Source organism: Monomorium pharaonis, chromosome 2, assembly GCF_013373865.1.
Source record: "Monomorium pharaonis isolate MP-MQ-018 chromosome 2, ASM1337386v2, whole genome shotgun sequence".
Classification (NCBI taxonomy): Eukaryota; Metazoa; Arthropoda; class Insecta; order Hymenoptera; family Formicidae; genus Monomorium; species Monomorium pharaonis.
The window spans coordinates 30,680,273-30,702,730 of NC_050468.1; the positions used below are offsets into that span (position 1 = coordinate 30,680,273).

At 31.1% G+C, this 22,458-nt stretch overlaps 4 protein-coding genes and 1 long non-coding RNA gene across 11 annotated transcripts; 4 read left to right on the forward strand and 1 right to left on the reverse strand.

The window, feature by feature from the left end:
- Window positions 1–1,138: 1,138 nt before the first annotated feature.
- On the forward strand, window positions 1,139–3,956 carry LOC105835021 (probable G-protein coupled receptor B0563.6). The gene is made up of 6 exons (XM_012677949.3): window positions 1,139–1,322; window positions 1,531–1,790; window positions 2,142–2,368; window positions 2,585–2,883; window positions 2,990–3,224; window positions 3,507–3,956. The coding sequence occupies exons 1-6, from the start codon at window positions 1,300–1,302 to the stop codon at window positions 3,717–3,719; spliced, it is 1,257 nt and encodes a 418-aa protein (XP_012533403.1). The 5' UTR covers window positions 1,139–1,299; the 3' UTR covers window positions 3,720–3,956.
- Window positions 3,957–4,137: 181 nt separating this feature from the next.
- On the forward strand, window positions 4,138–11,588 carry LOC105835020 (trafficking protein particle complex subunit 11). 3 transcript variants are annotated; one of them, XM_012677946.3, is made up of 21 exons: window positions 4,138–4,606; window positions 4,728–4,928; window positions 5,189–5,358; window positions 5,440–5,628; window positions 5,698–5,871; window positions 5,953–6,120; window positions 6,198–6,402; window positions 6,797–6,970; window positions 7,047–7,125; window positions 7,210–7,264; window positions 7,425–7,632; window positions 7,814–8,016; window positions 8,099–8,404; window positions 8,473–8,678; window positions 8,790–8,926; window positions 9,008–9,220; window positions 9,368–9,543; window positions 9,612–9,834; window positions 9,897–10,005; window positions 10,085–10,161; window positions 10,225–11,588. In XM_012677946.3, exons 2-21 carry the CDS (start codon window positions 4,740–4,742, stop codon window positions 10,276–10,278), a joined length of 3,315 nt encoding a protein of 1,104 aa, XP_012533400.1. In that variant the 5' UTR covers window positions 4,138–4,606; window positions 4,728–4,739; the 3' UTR covers window positions 10,279–11,588. The 3 variants fall into 3 exon arrangements, 1 of the variants encoding a protein (XP_012533400.1); XR_004962389.1 differs by lacking the exons at window positions 4,138–4,606; window positions 9,897–10,005; window positions 10,085–10,161; window positions 10,225–11,588 and having other exon boundaries at window positions 4,740–4,928; window positions 9,309–9,543; window positions 9,612–9,753; XR_003626718.2 differs by lacking the exons at window positions 4,138–4,606; window positions 9,897–10,005; window positions 10,085–10,161; window positions 10,225–11,588 and having other exon boundaries at window positions 4,740–4,928; window positions 9,372–9,543; window positions 9,612–9,753.
- On the forward strand, window positions 10,707–16,007 carry LOC105835022. 2 transcript variants are annotated; one of them, XR_004962390.1, is made up of 4 exons: window positions 10,707–10,822; window positions 10,934–11,051; window positions 11,904–12,235; window positions 13,307–16,007. XR_004962390.1 is itself a non-coding variant. In XM_012677950.2 (3 exons), the coding sequence occupies exons 1-3, from the start codon at window positions 10,734–10,736 to the stop codon at window positions 12,030–12,032; spliced, it is 336 nt and encodes a 111-aa protein (XP_012533404.1). In that variant the 5' UTR covers window positions 10,707–10,733; the 3' UTR covers window positions 12,033–12,414. The 2 variants fall into 2 exon arrangements, 1 of the variants encoding a protein (XP_012533404.1); XM_012677950.2 differs by lacking the exon at window positions 13,307–16,007 and having other exon boundaries at window positions 11,904–12,414.
- LOC105835027 (probable serine hydrolase) lies at window positions 15,828–20,932 on the reverse strand. 4 transcript variants are annotated; one of them, XM_012677958.3, is made up of 6 exons: window positions 20,363–20,932; window positions 20,105–20,288; window positions 19,452–19,496; window positions 17,400–17,635; window positions 16,662–17,009; window positions 15,828–16,558 (listed from the first exon to the last, which is right to left on the reverse strand). In XM_012677958.3, exons 2-6 carry the CDS (start codon window positions 20,163–20,165, stop codon window positions 16,307–16,309), a joined length of 942 nt encoding a protein of 313 aa, XP_012533412.1. In that variant the 5' UTR covers window positions 20,166–20,288; window positions 20,363–20,932; the 3' UTR covers window positions 15,828–16,306. The 4 variants fall into 4 exon arrangements, with proteins under 4 accessions (XP_012533412.1, XP_028049946.1, XP_012533411.1 ...); XM_028194145.2 differs by having other exon boundaries at window positions 20,105–20,304; XM_012677957.3 differs by having other exon boundaries at window positions 20,105–20,224; window positions 20,363–20,927.
- Window positions 17,555–18,568, forward strand: LOC118644613. Its single transcript, XR_004962391.1, has 2 exons — window positions 17,555–17,641; window positions 17,704–18,568. It is a non-coding gene; the product is annotated as an uncharacterized LOC118644613 (long non-coding RNA).
- Window positions 20,933–22,458: the final 1,526 nt, after the last annotated feature.

A 22,458-nucleotide genomic window follows, 5' to 3' on the forward strand; every position in this document is an offset into this window, starting at 1 on the left:
TTTTGCAATTGTATCTAAACGAAATGATCGAATCTAAATCTTCAATCTCTTTAAGATTATCGCATTTTTGGCGCGGTATACTCTGGACATATTAAATTCATAGGAAATGGCAAAATTCCAATTTCTCTGAATGACGAATATTCCGTTTGTTTAACTGAAGAATTAATTTTGTTCCTCGATGTCTTATCTGTATTTTATATTTAAAATCGCCAATCGATATTTTCAACAAAATATACAAACTTTCATAAATCTATTTAAAGGTTTGCAGGACGATCGAGGAAAATGTAAGAAGCTCAAGATCAGAGAATTTAAGAGTTAAACATTTTTTTTAATTAAAAATTTTTTAAAGATAACAGGAATAGAATTTTGACACATTTTCTCTAGTCACATAACGGTGAAAATTATAATCAATGCCTTATCCTAAAATAAATTATTATTTTCTATATTGATCATATTATACGTGAATCGTCTAGGATAGAAATGACTAAGAAACCTAAGGTTAAATACGAGAAGTGTTGAAAAGTATTCTTTGTCATATAATTAGAAAATTGTATTTGCAACTGAAGTAAATTTCCCAAACGTAATGAATTAGTTGAAACTAATTGGCGTTTATATTCTTTTTATATTCTTTTTCTAAAAATTTTAATAAGCATTTAATAGCACAAATGGAGAAAGCTGGGAAACTCAAATATTTCTAATATTTATTAATTACAAAAATCAAAGTAGCTATGATCTCTTTATTCTCTAATAAAGGAAGAAGTAATAATGAAAAGTTCGAAAGGTGATAATCTTTGTAACAAAGGAAGCTTTACACGTTGGTTGCAGATTTTGTAGCATACGGCAACTCTGATCAATTGCATTTTAATCTTTCTTTATTGCATAATCTGTATTATCTCTTTATGATGAAGCATTTGCCGTAAACAACAATTAATAATAGACCCTGTTATTTGTTCAAGCAGTTTGACCTTAATAAAAGGTTTAAGTCTATCATCTGCTACGTGTTTAAATAAATCCCGTACACCTTTACGTTACCTTCCTGGAGCTTGCGCAGTGTATATTTTTCTAAAGCAAGGCCCATGAGGTGGATATGCCACAGGTAAACCTGTTAGAGTCTATCATGTCTTTATTGAAAGTAGATTTGCAGCTGACCGGAGATAGAAGGGGAGAGACAGACGTGCGTGTGAGAAAGACGTGAAACGTCAGACAGTAAAAAAAAAAAAAAGCTTTTATTTAACTCGACAGTACAAATTCTTTAACGGTGATCTTAATTCTTATAATTAATAATCGGCGGAACGTAAAATGCTGACAGGAATAATCGACGGGTTCGTATACCGCAGTCCTATAATAAATCCTTTATTAGCAGTAACGTCATTTTGTTTCACCTTATTTCTAATTAAATGTTAATTGAGTTAATTCTGAGTTTATCGCGAACCAAACTGGTTTCAGCAATCACGCTCATCATCGTCGGCAATAATATTTGTTATTCCTTTTGTTTCGTACGTGAGATCCTGATGAAGATGCTTTTTACAGTACTCAGTTGTGTTGTGAAGATGACAATTTCACGGTCGGACGCACGCCTATCGAGGACGACATTGCCCAGAGTCAGCTGACTTCTTTGATGCGGACTTCCTATGGTATCGTGGTCCCGATCATACTGTCCATCGGCGTTTTGGGCAATGCGGCAATCTTGGCTGTGCTGTCCAGTCCAGTGTTTCGCGGTATCGCGTACTTGTATCTCAGTGGACTCGCGCTGGCGCACATCGGTGTTATCCTGTCTTGGATAACGATCAGTTTGTATCCAGATTTCGACAATGTGCACTGCCGGAAAAAAAGTACCGCTTGGCCGAAGAAAACTGGCTGTTGCGTCCACGACACGATAACAAATAAATTATTTTTTTTTAATAAATCACAAAGGCTCTTGTCTTATTTATATTAATATTGTCGCTTTTGTGACAATTATATTTGATTACATTAATTGTAATTTGATTACAGTCAATGTAGTTTCTCAATGCATCAGCCTGTAATTCTTTTGTTCGATCGCTACAAGAATTTATGTTCGTAGCAAGCAGTCCTTTTTTTCAGTGCACAAGATGTTACAATATAATATGTATATAATAATTATAAGTATGTATGTTTTTCAGCGCTGAGATTAAGCTACGGCATGAGCAATAATTACCCGGCAGCTTTCTACCATGCTCATCTTGAGCTCGTTATTCTGAACGCCTTCTCGGCCGCCAGTGTTTTTATCATGGTCTGCTTAATTGTAGACCGATACATTTTTGTATTTTTCCCGGCGCGTATTCGCCCCGGAAACACTCGCAAGAACGTCAACTCCTTCATACTGTGTTCCTTTATTGCTGGCTTCATGGTAAACTGCTTTACATAAAATGGCACTCTTATATATTTATTCTTAAAAAAAAAAAAAAAAAAAAAATGCACTTAGGTTTTCTTGGTCGTAAAAATTGAAATATTGAACATTGTAATTTGTAATTACATTACGAGCGAATCTTCACAAGTAGAGGCAACAAAATAAATATGTATAATAATTCGATGCATAATGAAATAATTTTGTTCTGTTCGTTAGATCAGTGGCCCGCTGTCGGTTATGAGAATCGTTCGTGCAGAGCAAGATGAATTCGGTACTTCTTTTATATTACGTGAAAATGTGCTCGTTACGCAAAACAGGATATGGAGAATATATATTTGGATAATGGCGATCGCAGTGCGAATATGTCCGTCGATCATATTTATTGTATTGAATAGCCTGGTCATTAAGAGGTTTCTGCAGCTGAATGCGCAAACCCGACATTTCCATGCCGTTTCAGACAAGCTTCGGGCCAACAAGCCTGATACGTCGTTATTATCTCGCAATCGAGGATACAGGTATAATAATAATAATAATAATAATTTTAAAAAAGTAATAATAAATACATTTTATTTTTAATTTTTTGAAACAAAAGATTAGATATTGTATTTTTAATTTTTACAGAGAGGAGCAACACTTGGCGATATTGACGACAACCATGATTCTATGCTTCTTTATGACGGCAGTTCCGCCAAGTCTTACGTCCATGCTCTACGCCGATCGTCATCCGTTGGACTTTGATTATCAAACCTTCCGGGTGTGTTCAGCGATCATCGAACTCAGCAATTACGCCGTTTACATTTTTATATATCTTATCTGCAGTGCACAATTTCGAAGAGAATTGCTGCGAATTCTACAGGTGAGCTCACGTGCAGTCAATGCGACAATTCTCATTTTAAAATCCTATTATAAATAAATGAATTACGTTTTTAATAAGTCGCAGCAGTGAGAAATAGCGTAAAGCGATATTGCTGACGCTTTTGCCACTTTTCCTCTTATCACATTGCCTCACATTCCTATACATTCCTCTTATACTTCGATTTTTATTCCTATCGGGAAAAATGTCTTAAATATAAATAGACTATAATTTGCAATCGTCGAACTTAATGGGAGTACAATTTGATCAATTTTTTATGAACAGGGAAAATGTAACGAGAGTAGGGGGCAAGACATTGATCAGCCGATAGGCGAGATTGAAGACTACAGCCGGCACGGCACTACCGTTCGACTGTCACCGGAACATACCAAATTGAATTCCCCCGAGTCGCCGACCAAGGAAACCAAAATGGAGGAGGACGTGCAACCATCAGATGCAAACGAGCTAATGCTAGAAAATCGTGGTGTTACCGTATAATTGTACCCGCTGCGCGCTGAAATCAAAGACAATCGTTCGTTTGTATTATTTATTATATGTATTTATATGTATTATATTATTGTACATTTTTAATGCGTCCACAATGGAATTTTGTGTATAATTAGTAGCTCTGAGTTAATGTACGAAATATTAATTGTTGCGAGTATTATAATTCTGTATAATACTAATGTATGTATATCAATTTCTGTATTATAATATAATACTATATAATTTGGATTAGATTAATGTGAATTAAAAAGTCAGTCTCTCCCAATTGCACTGCTACACGTATCTAATAACATTAATTGCTTCTTTATTTAATTAATGCCACGCATTTACTTATATATGTTTATCTATATAAGAGGTTTAATTTTTAATATTGAAACATTTTTAATATGCAACGCTCTCATATCTTTTATTCTAATAATAGTAATTGGGACACTGGCAGTAATTGGAATATCCTAGATCAACTTTAAATTTAAAAATCGATATCGATTCTTTTCTTTCGTATCTCGTTCATCGACCTGCGATAGCTACGATCGATACTCTCGTTTCATAATTTTCCTTTTTGACTCTTTTGCTTTTTACTTATTCCTTTTTTTTAGTTTAATTATTGTTTTATCATACATCAGATTTATCTTAAGAGACAGAAATTATGTACATACATACATATATTATATACGTAGTTATAAAAAGCAAGCTTCATTGCGATTACGTGTTTCTCCACGAGGGAATTCTAACCTAACATGTAACTCTTGACCGATGATGATTTATAACCTAGATCTGAACTGTCAAAGTGCAAAATGACATGTTAATCACGATATTTGGTGATAAAGCAATTCGCATCTTAGTGTTATTCGATGTAACTCGTTCGTAAACAGATTTAGGTATTATTGAGAAATGATATTAAGACTAATATTGAGGAGTTGAGAAAAGAAATTCTCAACACATACGTCTGAAATTTGCAAGAGTTGTTGATTAATTACCGATTGTCACTAATTCTTTCAGCAAAGTTTCACGATGTTCGAGTTGCCGGCAGAATTGGTAGCTAAGCCTTTAGCTTTGATAGGTTTGACTGGATTAGACATTGCAAATCCAGTCCATCGTTCTATCTGGGATGCATTCAGCAATAATCGTAGACCAGATTGCGCAGCCGTTCAATTCAAGCTCCTTAGTTTGACGCACGAATTTCCTACAGTCAAGCCAAAGGTATAACGTTTAATAATGTGATACACTTGTGAAGGAAATATTCAAGTAACATTAAATAATAAGAAGAGAATATAAAACTGACATGTGAAAACACAACTAAAGACGAGCTTTATTCAATCATAGCTGAATTTTCTGCTGCTGATATTTTTTAATATGATTTTACATTAACTTGAAAAGATATAGTCTTGTCTTTAATTAGTTGTGTTTCTATTTGACATTATTTATCTGATATTGCTATGTATTATCTTTATGTGCTTTAGCGTAGCTCATACGAATGGTACATACCTAAAGGAATTTTAAAACGGAATTGGATGAACAAGTACCTAAATGACATTCCTTCTGTAGTTGTTGTATTCTATGATTTAGATTGGAATGACCCTCTGTGGAATGAGAAAAAGATGGAATGTGCTTCTAGAGTGCAATCTTTAAGGTAACTTTTATAATAACGTTTATAATTTAATGATATTATATTGTGGATGCATTAAACTGTGCGATATGATATTTCTTTTAGAGCTGCCCTTGATGGAAGAAGTACAAAAATAGCTGTAGTATTGATACAACATGCTATTCAACCGCTTCCTGGTGCCGAGGATGTAGTTGCAACTGAGCGTGCAACAGCACTGTGTGGAGCTTGTGATTTAACTGCGAAACTTCTATATATTCTGCCACATGCTGATCACTTGTTGGGTTATATATCTAGGTTTTTATTTTTATAGTTTTCCATATTTTTTCCATTTTTGAAAGGAAATAATATATTTTGTTTACATAGGTTAGAGACTGCATTCTATGATTTGGCACAAAACTTTTATCATCATGAATATCGGAATGTTAAAAGTCATCGTGATCAGCTCACTAAGAATGTTCATCAATATTTATTTGTCCGTCATCAATTTAAAATGGCATTTTTAAACGAACTCAAGCAGGAACTGCATCTTGCCCAAAAGTAAGATTAAAAACACATGAACAGTTGTCTATTGCAATAGATATATTTATTTATAAGCATATATATATGATTGTTTTGCAGGCATTATATGCAAGCCTACCATAATCTTCTGGAAACGAGAATGACAGATGCAAACGCAGTAGAGATAAAAACTATTGCTGGTTTTATAAACTATAAACTGTGCAGAATAATGTTTAGTTTGAATCTTCCAAAAGATGCCATTTCTCAATTTAGACTTCATACAGAAAGGTAAACATTTGCTGTAATAATTTACCAAAATTTTAAACTTTAAGAGTAATGATTAATCTAATAATATTTATTATTAGATTTAAACTAAAAACTGGGCCAAAGGAGCTTATGTTTGAACACCATGCTTGGATGAGCAGCCAGTTCTCTACGTTTGCAGAATTATTCGATGAAGCCATTCGTCAAGGTTTGCCTGCTGTTCAAACTCAACATCCAGGGTATTATTTCCAATTAGCTGCTAATCACGCAAGTTTACGACAGTCTGCGTGTAAAGAACTTTGCCAGGTACAAATAGTTCAGTTTTTTAACAAATAAGTATATCAGGGATACGCAATTTGCGACTCGTAATCCGGATTTGGATCCGCAAAGCTTTTCAGTTCAGCAACATTCAAATTTGACTTAAATTATTAAAAAAAAAAAAAAAATGAATTATTAGTATATGCTATTGAATTATTTTATTATTATTTATTAATGTAGAGCAATATATAAAATATTATGTTTTAATGTATATAAAATTTTATATATAATATATAAAAAATAATTCTATATTTAGTTACTGCGCTCTGCAATATAATTTAATTTTCAAATTTGATCCTTAAAAAAATCTGGTTGCGTTTCCTTGAAATACATTATGTTTTCTGTTTTATATTTTATTACTTGAGTTTCAATATTGTTTCAGCATATAAACAACTATTCAGATCCAGATCCATTATTGGGTGAAGAAAAACTCGAATTTTATGGACAACGACCTTGGCGACCTGGAAAGTTAAGTGCAGAACCTGCAGATACAGCTAGAGAAGCTATTGGCATACAAGCTTTACAATATAGAGAGAAGACTACAGTTAATCATTCTGTAAGATAATTATATATTAATTTTAGATAAAAATGCGATAATTAAATTGCTATGAAACATTTACATTCTTTTTCAGATGATAATTATTGGTTTACTAGGAAATGCGATATCGCAATTCAAGGTGTACCGTTGTCCAAGAATGCGGCGATTACTAGGTACAATTTACTTTTGAAAATTTACATACAAGATCTACTCGTAATAAATTTATATTATAAAATAAACTTTTATTTTTCTTACAGTTGTGCAAATGGCAGAAGAGTACTTTAATGCTCGAGATTACGGCAAAGTTCTTACGTAAGTTAATTCATCTTTTTTTTTCTTTGTTTGTAATGAAAGCAGCAAATAAAACTTTGTCATTGAACGGCAAAGTCATCGAATCTTTCATTATTTTCTTTAGACTTTTTTTACACGTTAATATAAAAATTTATTGATCAGGTAAAACTTTATTGATCAGGTTATTGATGCACATGTTATGGGAATATCATGGAGAACGATGGCCAGTCTTACTCACAGATATTTTAAAGAATGCACTACGAGCCGCGTATCTGTCGACTAGTATTCAAGATTATCTTACTTTAGCCCTTGAAGCTTTAGGACCTTCAACTACATTTTCAAAGGAACGACAAACTGTTATTCATAATAATATTATGAATATACTACAGGTTAGTTTGATGAGACATTTATGTTTTATTTATATACTTTTACTTATATGTTTTACTTATATAGTTATATACTATTTACTTATATAATGATTTTTGCATAAGTAAATAAAAATTTTATTTAATATGAAAACTAAACAAAAATGCAATAACAGACATAAAGCCTTTTTTTATTTATTAACAGAAAAAACCACCAAATCCAGAGCCAGATTTACCAGATGATAAACATCATGCCATGGAGAAATGGATGTTGGAATTAAATCGTTCAGAGCCAAATATTTTTACAATTGATGACAATAATATGACATCATTTGTTGACCTTAAAGCAAGGTTTTTGCAACAAACATATGCAGTGAACACAATGATAACAGTGGAAGTTATTATAAGGTATTTAACTCTGTCTTAGATTTAACACTTAGAAATATAACTTTAAAAATTGTTGAAAGTAATTGTATCTCTTTTGCTGTAGGAATTCTTACTGTGGTATGATTGCATTTTCTAATGCAGCGATAACAGTAAGTGGACCTGGTTACAATGTTGAAATTCCTATCGACGAGGCTCAACAATCAAATCTCGTTTTTCAAGCAAAAGAAACAAAAAAGTTTTACTTTAATTTTAAAGCGCCTCATCAAAATGATGGCGTAGAGATTCGTATTAGTACAGTTTCCTTACAAATGGGTGATAAGGCGCATTGCTGTATTATATTAAGATTTTCAGCTATGGGTAGAGAAACAAATTTGTTGGATCGTTTATATCCTGAAATACAACAACTTCGGTATGTCTATTCTTTGTAATATTTATTATTAGTTATTTGAAAAAAACTAACATGTTTATTTGTATTAGTGGAGGCGAGTTTGAAGCAATAAGACCGTTAATTCATGCAGAGATTAAACAGGAAGAATCGAGTTTAAGTCTAGATGTAGAATCCAATAATCCTGCGCTTACAGGCGAATGGTTACCAATCACGATATCCCTATCATCTAATGAGAGTATTAATGCAGTCTGTTTGTATATAATACTTGTGTCAGATGGTGGTAACGAGCAATCAAGTATGTTTTCACGTTTTCATCGTATTATATTTCTTTGTAGATTATTTTATATCTAGCTTGTAATATTCTTTTTCCATTCTTTTTCTATCAACTATTCTATGTATATTTCAGCTGAATTAAGTATTAATATGCTTACTAAAGAGTCAAAATTATCTGTTCTTGTTGGTGATATGGTAAGAGGCGCTTCGACCAAACATATTGTGTATATTAGAGCACATAAAGTAGGCGATAGAAATATCATAATAAAGGTACTAAACAATTATTTTTATACATTAATATACCGATTTTATAATGTAATATAATATTATCATTTTGATCATGATTAACAGGCAGATTATACTAGACCTGAACAAATTAGAGGAAGCAAAGAATTAACATATTCTTTAGCGGTTAAGAAACCATTCGAAGTGGCAACACAATTTTACACTACACTCTTTGAACCACTAACAAAGGGTTTTGTTAACGAACCCTTTATCATTATGCCTCATATTACATGCGTTTCCCCATGGCCTATAAAAATTCTAAGTGCATCTATAGAATTGGTGAGCTTCCATAAAATACACTTACATATCTAATTTAATTATCTCTAATATTCTTATAATATTCTAATGTCTTAATATAAACTTATAGAGATATAAGTTTATTATTAAGACATTAGAATATTATGGTGAACTCAAACTTAAAATTAGGCAGATCCTAAGGAAGAACAGATTCAAAGAGAGAACAATCTTGACAACCGGGAGTCTATTTTAGCGGGTATTGAACTCTGTAATGGTGAGACAGGAACTGATGCTTATTGTTTGATTCCAAAGATAGGTGGTGAGCAACCAATTAGCATTGGAATGTATACTATCAAGTGGAAAAGGTAAAAGCAACCAACCCAGATAAAACTTTGTGGCATAGTATAGTCTGTAATCCTCGTTATTTTTACAGAGCAAATGATGAAACTGCATTGGAGACTAGCAGTAGCGCAACTTTAGCTCCTTTATGGGTCGAAAATGCGGTGATTGGATTGGAAGCCAAAATGCCAGCCCATGGATGGGTTCGAACGCCATTCTGTATATCATATTTCATAAAAAACCATTCTGATTATCTTGTCACTTTACGTTTAGCTATGGAAGGCAGTGATGCTTTTATGTTTGCTGGACAAAAACAAGTACGTTTTTGCTTACATTTCCCCTATACGATATATATAAAATTTATTAAATAATTTTTCAGGTCGATATTTACATATTGCCTAAAAATGTTCGAAAGGTTGATTGGGTCTTACGACCACTGGTCGCCGGCTTTGTCGCTCTTCCAACATTATCGTTGACTGTACCTGCAGGTAATATCTGCTACATAGAATAATTAAAAAATTATATATATATATATATATATTTTTTTTTTAACACCAAACTGTACAGATGAGGAACACAAGTTGAGTAAAGTACGACTATCAGAGATGATTGAACGTTCATTGCCGAGTCATATATATATACTGGTAAGAATAAAAAAAATATCGGTAAAAATGTTTTAATAATGCTATATTGTTATATTTTTACAGCCGAAATCACAGTCTTTAGAAGAAGAAATAAATTCGACATTGGAATCTTTTTAAAGAAAAATATACCTTTTTCAATCAAACTGTAATTTTTTGCACAGACAAATAAGCTAATATATGTATCATATTTATATTTAGAATTATGAGTATATATTTTTCTGTAACAAAATTTATTTAAAGTATTTTATTATTGTATTTAATTAAATATTCTATGATTACAATATTGTACATTTTTAACAAACACTAGTAGTAGTCGTATTGCTATCACGCGCCACAATTCATATGTAGAAATCGATCATTTCTTCAAAAAGCACTTAAGCATTGTTACGCGTTACCGTGGAAACTATGCTGTCTACACTCTATAGTACTAGTAAACATAATCAATGGTTTTCTTTCTCATTTCTGTTTCTTTATTATAAAATAATTTTAGACTACATTTGTTAAATACTAAAAACATCGTTAGTGTATATTAATAATTATACTCGCATATAGTGGACCGCAACAGTTCCGTGATGGCGAAGAGCAGCAATATTAATATTGAAAGTATTTTTGAGGAATACCTGCAAAAAGAACAGCAATTCGAACAGGAAATAGAAGAACGGTATTCTGAAATATCTATCAATATTATTGTGGCTAATATTATATACATGCGTATCTTTCATACCTTTTTATGATTAACAAAAAACGCGTCATTTTTCATTTTATTTTGCAGTAATAAATTACGTTGTGATATTCGCAATAGGAATATTCTCAACATTTCCTACTCATCTTCAACAAACTTTTCTTTAAACTTGGAAAAATCACGCATTCGTAACCAAGCTCTTTTAAAGGTTTGTTATAGTATTTTTTTTAATATAAAAAGATATGAAAAATGTATAAGAAAATCATTGAAAGCCAAATTTAAATGTAATATAAAATGTATATAGAATATAGAAGCACGTGCGATATGTTAAACATGTTGCTACTTTAGTAATTTTTTAGTATTTTTTTACTGATAAGTTTGTAATATTGTTAATGTTATCTATTGTTTTGTCATTTTTTGCCATTGGAAGTTTATTATAAAGTCAATTTGAATGAACTCTTTTCAGAATAGAAGTCTTAAGTTACAACTTTATTCCATAACATAAAAAAGCTAGAGAGATATCAAAGAAAACACATGCACACATACATACAATATTAAAATACATAGTGAAATGAAATACATATAAAAAATTATATAAATAGAATTTATTAAAAAATTTAATTACAGATTGTGTCTAAAATAAGCTTGATTTATTATTTTTCTTTATTACAAGCTAATATTGAAATAATTTTTGAATTCAAAAGATCGATATTGTGAGATAATAAAACAAGATGTTTATATAAAAGTGTACATGTTTTGCGCAACTTCCCCCCCCCCCCTCCACACACATGTATATAAAAATTATCATATTTAGAGTAATTTAAAGATAACAAGGTTTTGTTTTTTGAAAATTAAACTTTATGATTTTTGTAGAATATAAAGTTTTTTAAAAAATAAAATAAAAAAATTTAATTTTCAGAAAACAGAAAACTTTAAATAGTTTACTGTATAGTAATTTGTGTGCGCGTGTGTGTATGTGTGTGTGTGTTAAAAAGTTATATTATATAATAAGTAATAAAACTTGAATAATATTAAAGCTTATATATTATTTTTATACGAGGATTTAGAGATGTCTAGAGCACGTCTGAGAACTTACGCTTCTTATACGCCTACCGATGCAGAATTACAGCAGATTTCGTCGGCCTATCGGACTCATCTTCGCAGAACTGTCCAAGACACGGAATCATGATAAACTCATGCGATTTCCATGCGATCGATTACTCGTTGATTCATCTTTTCAACCTGATAACTCGAGCCGAACGAACAAACTTTTAAATGAAAAGTTTGTTGATCGTTGGGATCGATGGATCGGGTTGATTACTGTGTGAACTATTTCATGACGTGGCCGATTCTTCGTATGGCGAGAGAACTGATCCATAAAATATGCAAAACGTGAGCACAATGCATATTCGGGCGTTACAACAATGTTAATTCGAGCGTTAATTAATGCGAATAACGGCTACTATATTTTTTTAAAGTAAAGTAAAGCAAATTGTCGAACATATACTCTCGTATTTTATGTATTTTACGTGAATCCATATTCTATTATCGCTTATAAAACAATTATCACCACATACGATAACATCATACATGCTACATTGTAACTCGAACAGCGTGAACGTGTAAAACAATATATTGCAAAGGAATATACGTTTGCGCGCGGTAGACTTTTTCTAACGAAGTATGAGCCGCGGACTGAAAGCTAACGAAACTAATTTGCATTTTAATCTATCCGTTCAAAGGTTTCGAGAAGCTTCTAATTATAAAGGCAAAAGCGTGTTATTTTTGAGGACAATCGCGCGACAATTGTTGGAGCTTACCGTGCGATAGGCCGATGGGATTGACGGAATTTTTTTTTTTTTTCTTTATCAAACCCTGTTGGCACCGTCTCCAGGAGCTTCTCGAGGAATTACACGCAGAAGAGGACGCGTAAAGAGGGTGCGTGGACAAGTGGCGAACGGTGTCCACCTGCGCGACTCACTCGTGCCATATTCATATTTATTTTCTATGTATGACGGGGCATTATCGTCGCCGATAATTATACTGACGTGCACAACGTGCATACACGATAGCACGGCCACGCATTCAGAAATTGCCCGATAAGAAGCTCCGGGGCCAATAATTTGCACGGGGAAAACTTGCGTTTATTTTAAGCCGCCTGCGTTTTTACACATTACACGACTCGCAAACGCGAATCCCGACGTTTCGTGGACTATTTGTCTCTTAGACGTGACTTTCCGACGTCAAATTCCTTGGTAGATTAGATTTACAGTTTTATCGTCGGCCTCGTAACGCGAAAATGGCTTTTCGAACTTTGAAAATGCGCAATTTATGCAAATTATCGTAGAAGTCGCGCGCGGCCTTGCCTGTAGTCTCACTTACCTGTTTCGCGCCTTCGGAAAATATTGGAAAGATACACGTTGATTGCGAGCAACGTACAAATAAATGTTCCGTACGTTGCAGAAAATTTGGATGGACTGGACTACATACGAAATGTAACGTGAATTCGAAGTTTTCGAGGTATAATTTCGTATTTCTACGTGGCATGTACAGCTATAACAGCTGAGTAAACGAAATAACGCTCTGTGGCTTCTTACTTTGACCATTGTGACGCCCGCAAACATCTGTATCAACAGCCTCATTATCTCGAAGATACCATTTCTTTCACGGTTTGGTCAGAGATCCCGCGACTCCCCACGAATCCATAAATTTCTTTTTCTCGAAATTGAGACCAAATAAAGATTGGTTTGTTCCTAAAAAAATCTAAATAAAATTTTCTTTTTAATCTAAATAAATCGAAAAATCTGAACCTAAATATGTATTACAATATTTGACAAGAGAGGACTTGAATACAGGTTGAAATTAATACCGCCCGCTTTTTTATTGTGATTAGTGAGTGCACCTGTATCATTTAAAATTTATATCACAAGTATCTACACTTGTCGATACGTTATAATCTGCATGTTGTACATCGTTATTTGAGTTTTAAAATAATTTTATATTATTGCGTTATTACAATAACGCAATAATATAATTTTTACATTATTACTACGACTTTGCGCAACGCTATAAAAACGTATGGCTTTTTTATGAACTTATTTATCTGGAGCACGTGTTTTGGATCACGCTTTTGAGCCACTAAGATGTTTTATGGAATTGATATAGAATATCGCGGTTTCTTATGTTTATTGTGTGTCATATAAGCTTAAACTTAACCGATGCAAGTTTTTTGTAACTGACCAGATAGACTGTCAACTGACTGTCGAGTATTAATGTATTATTGTCACCGCCAGTGTTTATTGGACGATAAACGTATGACGTTTACTGTCCTTGGTATATGCAATGTAGATCAAGACATTTATATAAATTTTTCATTCTATGTTTCTCTTCATAGCAAACTTGACTGAAGAATAAAGAATAAAGAACCGTAAGTTTTGTTATACAAGTGAAATAAAAATCTAAAAAAATTATATCTGTTTTAATTGATCTATTTGTTCTATAATCACTTAATTGTATATCGCAATAAATGTTGTAAATATATTATAAAACTATATTTTTTTAACATTATAAATTTTTTAATAACGAAAGTTATTACAATACTTATACTGCGCTTTTTAAATAATAAAAGTTGTGAATATTAATTTATTATTTGAATAATTAATACGTAAGGTGAACGTAAGGTTCAAAATTCGCGAATCAAACTATAACAATAAAATTCTTGAAAAATATATAAAATTATGTAAAATAATTGCTTAAATTTACAATCATCAGTATATGCTGTGCGCCGATAAATTCATCAGTCTTACAACAGTTTTTTTTACCGGAATATATATATTATTAATTAAATTGAAGCACGTGTATTCAAATACTTAATAGAAAATTTTTATTACCAGCTCGAATGATTTTTAAAATTATAAGAAATATGTATATTTAATATCGCCTGTATGAGCCAACACTATAGATGTTCGCGTATATAATTAATTACTTAATTTATAATCATCAGCATACTATGTAACTATATACTATACGTCGACAAATTCATCTTACAAGTTTTTTTTTACCGGAATATATAAATTAAATTAATTAGCAATTTAATATCTTTTTGATACTAACAAGCATCTATAAAATGTTACCCAATTAAATCTTGGGATGGAATTCATAGATCGATCTTAAGTTCAAGAATCGTCTTAAGTCTAGCCACGAGAGACTCTAGAAAAAAACGGTAAAGAAATTATTGTGAAAAATAAAACCTCAATCAGGGTTTGAACCTGGATCTTTCATTATTCCGTGAGAGCGTTCTAGCCAATTCGATCAGCGAGGCATATGGTGATACTTCTCGCAGTAACCAATATATATCTAAACAAATGGGATAACGCACACTTTTCAGTTTTCAGTATATTCAAATGCTAAATAGAAAATTGTTTTTATTACCGGCTGTATAATTAATCACTTAAATTTACAATTAGTATACACGCAAACATCTAGTGTCTGCTCATAAAAATTAAATATACATATTTCTGATTTTTAAAATTATTCGAGCCGGTAACAAAAATTTTCTATTAAGTATAAGATAATTGTAAATTATTAAAAAATTTTTGAGATAAGTTTAAAATCGAAAAATCAAATTAAAAACGCTTAATAAAATGTGATAAGTTGCACAAGAGATAATATTAGTGACAGACAAACATAATCTTTGATTAATTAACTTTAAATTTTGTATTTCAAATTTTTCATATATATTGTATCTCAAAAGTTTATTACTTTAAATAAAAATCGACAAACGTATAATTTTTGCTCAGTTTTTCGAGAACTTTCTTATCATAGTATTTTATTTCTTTATTTTATCTCTAATTTTGAGAGAACTTGTATAAGAATAACAGGCTAATATCGTATGTACTAGGATAAAATAATTTTATTCTAACGTATTAGTTAATTTGTTGTATATCATAAATTTATTGTCTTTTTAAAAAAACACAAAAAGATATTAATATTAAATAATTTATTAACTATCATGTAAAAGCAATATTAGACAATGACAAAAATTGTAATTTATAACATATACAATAATTATGTTTTTAATTTATACGTATTTCTTGATATTCGTTTATCACAGCACTAATTGTGCTAACAGCACCCTATTTTCATGTATAAACAAATAAAATAAGTTTATTGATTCAATTTTTTTAAAACTTGCTTTTTAAAACTTGACACTTTTTAGTGTAATATACTTTTAATAAAATTATTTTCCAATTATAAAGCGCTATTTGTGCAAAATTTTAATAAAATTGCATATGTTCAAGCATAAACATACATGTGTTAAATATAAATACAATCTCCCGTTAATTTGTACATTTTAGTTAGATTTTCATATATCCACTTTTCATAAAATCAACTCAATCTTAAGTAGCTGGATTCTTAATTTTAAATAACTGCATTCATTAATAACTCTAAACAATATTACTATCAATTCTCTAAGAAATTCTGGATTATAGGCGCAATTTTTTCAGGCTCATTCAAATGTACGTGATGTGTGCCTTTCACTTCGTGATACTCGAATTTTTTAGCTCCTACTTTTATGACGTCTAACACTTTCTGATAATTTTCTGGCTGTTCAAATTTCATTCCAGGAATAGCACGAATGTTGAGGTAAGCGCATTTGATCTGAGATGCATATTCAAGTATTATATCTAGAGATATCATGCCTAAAAGGGAAACCTACACAAAAAATAAATCATTTTAACAATATTAATACACTGTTCTTAGAAACATAAAGATTACAATCTTAATAGATAATATACTGTACGATTAAATGCTTTACCTTTAATCTTGGATCACGAGAAAAATAATATTTGTTCTTTACATATGCCGGTTGTATACCACGTTTCATTAATATTTCTGCTCCTTCCTTTGTTATAGAACCATCGTATGCTTTCTCTACTATCTCGAGCATTTCGTCGTATTCATAACATGGGATATTGTCCAATGTTAACAATTCATACTTCAAAAATTTGTCGATATACTCTCCAGTAATTGCAGCTGTTTTCTTGACATCTCTCACGCTCGGGCTAACAATATCCAAACTTATAAGAACGTCGACTTCATCTGGATATGATGCTGCATACAGAAATGATATAGCACCACCCAAGGAATGTCCAAGAAGTTTGACCTATTTTCATTAAATAATAGAATTATAACAAGCTTATACTAACTTAGTAAATATATAGAGGATATAAGTATATATTGATAGTGCAATAGATTTTGTGTGTAATTATTCTTATACATAACTTACATACATACATAAAATTCTAAATCACAACACATGTAACTTATATGTTAAATATTCATATTAATATAACTTCCATCTTTATAAAAAATCTTTATACAACATTTTCATGCAATATGCTTGAGTAAAATATAAATGCAAATCAAGTGCAAAATAAGGATGACTGTTAGATATGTGTGACTGTGAGAACACATAAATATCATATTATTGCAAAAGATTCAAACATTAATTTCGATAATAAATAGAGTGGGTTACATTTATCCACCCGCTAACCTTATTCCATTTGAAATGTTTAACAATTCTACGAAGGAATATGACACCATCCCAATAGACATAATAGAATTGACTTTTCGGATAGTGAGAAGATAAACCGTGCCCCGGCATATCCAAGCAAAGAATGGAAACATCATTGGACAACAATGGTATTAGTGTGTCAAAGCTGCCTGCATTATCCTGGCGACCATGTAGTGCCAGTATAGGTTGGACCTCACTAGGCCCCCACCATTTGCCTACAGGTAAGAGTCCCACAATTATTTATTTTTATTTCACTTTCTCTAACTCATTATATTTTTGTCAGGGCACAGATCTTGCTTTCATTAGCTTGTAGAAAAATTAATTAAATGAGAAGAGAAGAATTTATATTTTCTTCAAAAATGCAACAAAGTTACAGCTGAGTTAATAAGCTTTTTTTTATCCATCAATCGAGAACATAATGATAGTATGTTTTTACAACATATGCAGTTATACAACGATACTTTACATTATGTAAAATATTCTCTTGAATAATCACCGTGCTGTTTTATATCAAGAGCTTTGATATTTGTATCAAATATATATTACTCATACATATTATTCACAGTCAGCCTTTTTTTTAATTTATTTGATTAAGATTTATGATATAATTATATGTATTAGATAGTCAAAAAAGTTCTATTGGTTTTTTATGACAGAAAAAAACATAAAAAAAAAATCAATTTATTAATAGTTATTCTCACATATATTACTTGTTTCAATGAAAAACAAGCTTATTAATTCTGTTTTTGTAAACAGTATTGTAAAAAATAACTAATCTAAAGACGGAATTCATAGATCTTATCTTATTCAAGATTCATTTTAAGTACGATCTTGAAACGTCAATACCATTATTTCATTGGTTAAGTAAAGTCTTAATTCTGCTCGTGGCTAGACTTAAGACAATCTTGAACTTAAGATCGATCTATGAATAATATATAATAATATTCAGATAAGAATTTCTTATGCATCCTTATTTGCATGATGTTATCCTTGGAATTATTAACAATTTCTAAGCTTGCAGAATCAACAGTTCAGAAACAAAGAAATTGTCAAAAAGATGAACTTGGAAAACAGAGATTATAACTTTTACAAAGAACGTATTAATATTTACAAGTTTGTTTCTCAGAATAAAATTGAAATTAATTTGATAAATAAGTTAGTTTCTTTCTACATTTATTGTTTGTTTTATGCACGTTTGCTTTATGCCATAAAAAAGCAACTAAACTTTTTTGATCATCTAATATAAGCAGTGCAATGTAAATATCAAATGGTGAATTTTACAATGTGTTATATCTCAACGTTGAACATATAAACTGCCACCATTGCAAAATATAAATATTTCAAATTAAAAATATGCATGTTAAGTGATTGGAAAACAACAAATAATATAAATAAATTTAACATACTCCATAAGTTATTCCATAAGACCTAACTTTTGCAAACAAAGCATATAAAATTCATGCTTTTGTCTCTACCCCATGTTGTATTTGTAGCTTAAGAAAGAAGAAAAAGAAAAAATTTTAATCGTTGTATAACAACTGACTTGTATAACAACTGGCTAACCTTGTTCCACTTGTAATATTTAACAATTCTACGCAGCGCGAGAACCCCATCCCAAAATACATAGTAGAATTGTCCATCTGGTAGGTGAGAGGAAAAGCCGTGACCCGGCAAATCTATGCTCAGTATAGATACGTTTGGCAATAACGGTGCCAACTTGTCAAAAGATCCCGAATTGTCCTGCCAGCCATGTATCGCCACTATAGGCTGCTCATCTGCCAATCCCCACCATTTTCCTAAATTTATCAATACAGTGAGCTTGATGTAACATCTGTCAATAGATCTTTAATTGCTCTTTAATCTATATTGGTATTTTTTCAAGCTAATTTTGTAACATTTATGAGAAGCAAACTTATGATAACATTCAAACAATCATTTCAAGTCTCCTTAAACACGATACAGAGTAAAATTATTTTTCCATTTTAAAACCATTCACGATAGAGAACAAAAATAAGATAAGACGTAACTGACCTCGAATGTGGCCCCATGGCATTGGTATCTGTACGTCCTTAACATCTATAAAAGAAATATTTTGCAATTAGTTATTACAAAATACTATTGCAAAATACTTTCAAAACTGTTTCAAATAAATTATGAGATAATTTATCTAAAAAATGGGAGTATCTGTGTTTATACATTCACTACACATATATCTGTGTATAAATGATCACACAGTTTAACCAAAAGCGGAACAATCAACTCTTAAGCCCGGTTCCACAACTCACAGTTAAATTAACTGGCCGATTATTCCATTAGAATTGACCAATCGTATTTGTTAATTTTACTTAACGACAAATACGATTGGTCATTTCCAATGGAATAATCGGCCAGTTAATTTAACCGTGAGTTGTGGAACCGGGCCTTAACCATCTTTCCGCAATCTAGGTTTTTTTTTTATACAAAAAAACTTTACTCTTAATTTCATTCTTCATTAATTTTTTATTAAATCCAAAAGTATTAACATTCGAGTTCGAAAACTATTTGATAATGTAATATAGATGTTAAAAAGTGATCTTGAATTTTTCCAGATTTTCTGAAAGTCTAAATGAATTTTTTTAAAAAAGGTGAGCTGGATGAAAAGTTGCAGACGAATAATACGTGACACGACGGTGATTTAAACTAACCTTCCTTTTTGTATCCGTTCATTGCACTTTCGGGCGGAATCTTTTTCTCTTTGGCATCCATGTCAGCGATCAAAATGCGAAGAAGGACCTATGAACCTCGCGTACGTTTCGTCAAGAGGGCTGCAAGGAGAGAAATCGTTGATCAACGTCTCGGCCGAACGAGCAACCTCACAGAAATAAATCTCTGAAACGGTAAATTTCTATTTCGTTGGGTACGCTGTGCGGGAAGATTATCGATTCTGTTTTCGAAAAACTTACTTATTTTATATATCTGGCGTCGCAGGCACACAACTGAATTGCTCCGCAAAAAAAAAGTTGTTTCCGTTACTTGTTTGTCGTCGAGTACGGTTTCGTAATCGTCGCCCCTCAAGGCGTCGATGACACATGCAGAAAGTGATCAGTAGGTTAATCGTAGCGGTTTTTATCGAGCATGATTGAGCATGTCACTGTTTGCTCAGCACAGCCGCGTATTCTATTGGAGCGGTGTTGCTCGCGCGCAAATAGCGAACATAATAAGCAGAATCGCCGAGTGCGGACGGACCGGACGGACGGGCTCACTCGCGTACAGCCACAGCCACATCTAGCCACATCACATGTGCCCCACGAATTGGCCAATCGCGCGCGTCTAACACGAGAACGTGAACATATGGCCTGTTCGCGTTACTTGCACTTTTCGCACTCGACATCTTCGCTTTCTCTTTCTCCAGTGCTCGAGTATATATTTATCTCGTTTAAAGTGCAAAACATTTTTGCAAGCAACGCGAACAAACCTATAATTGCGGCTTAGGAGTTAGACGCGCGATTGGCCGGCTGCTCCACGCGTAATTGGAGCGACGTGCTTTCGAATCGATATATTCTTTTCTTCCGCATTCCGTATGCAGAAATATCACTATACATATATATCGGAGTATGTTACACTTTGTTCTTTTTGAATAATGTTTCTTAAACGAAAGGAAAATTTTGAAGTCATAAATGTATAAAGAATTATTAGAAAATGTCTTCTGTCTAGTGATTGTGCAACAGTTTTTATATATTATATATTTATTGTTATTTTATAATCACATTTCGCAACTGGCACGATATGGACTATATTTTTCGTTCTTTTTCTTTAATTTGAATGTCTTCCATTTAATTATTGTGTAACTGTGTGTGTGTGCGTGTGTGTGTGTTTTTTTATATTACTGTTATTTTGTAATCATATACTTCGCAACTGGCACGATGGACTACATTTTTCTTTTTTTTTTTGTTTAACTTGAGTCATTTGTATAAAATACTTTTACGAGTTAATGTATATGAGGATTTTTACAGAAGCTTTTCACTTTGATGTGAAACATTTATATTTTTTATTTTACATCAAAGAATTAAATAATGGTGTTAAATGTATATACATTTTATTTTCATCTTATTTATAATTATAAAGATGCTGATTCAAGATCATGAATTAAATAAAAGGTTTATTATGAGATTTGTGTATTACAGTTAATTGCAATTAATACAGTAATTAAATTTGTAATATAGTAATTTGGTTTGTATAATAATTGCAATTACTATAATATGCTACTTTTTACATTTTTGTGTAAAATTGATTATATATATATATATAAAGAGAAAAATTGCTAAAAATTATGAAAAGTAAACGCCTTTTTTTACCTCCTTTGTTTTCACCTCTAGATGACTAGCGAATAAATTAGATTTCATTAGCTGAATGCATTAAATGCGTAGTAAGTGCAATACCCGACGTCACACTCATAATTCTTTATCTAACTGTCGTATATCTAATAAATTAATCCTTTAGATGGTTAATTTTTAAAATTTTATTTTTTTTACGTAAAAATGTAAATATATATTTATATACATATATATATATATATATTACGTAAAAATGTAAATATATATATACATACATATATATATATATTTTTTTTTTATTTTTTTACGTAAAAATGTAAATATATATTTATATACATATATATGTGTGTATATATATATATATATATATATATGTATATATATGTATATAAATATATATTTACATTTTTACGTAAAAAAATAAAAAAAAATATATATATATATGTATATAAATATATATTTACATTTTTACGTAAAAAAATAAAATTTTAAAAATTAACCATCTAAAGGATTAATTTATTGGATATACGACAGTTAGATAAAGAATTATGAGTGTGACGTCGGGTATTGCACTTACGCATTTAATGCATTCAGCTAATGAAATCTAATTTATTCGCTAGTCATCTAGAGGTGAAAACAAAGGAGGTAAAAAAAGGCGTTTACTTTTCATAATTTTTAGCAATTAAGGAAAGAATTAAGATAAACAAATTAAATTATGAAAATAA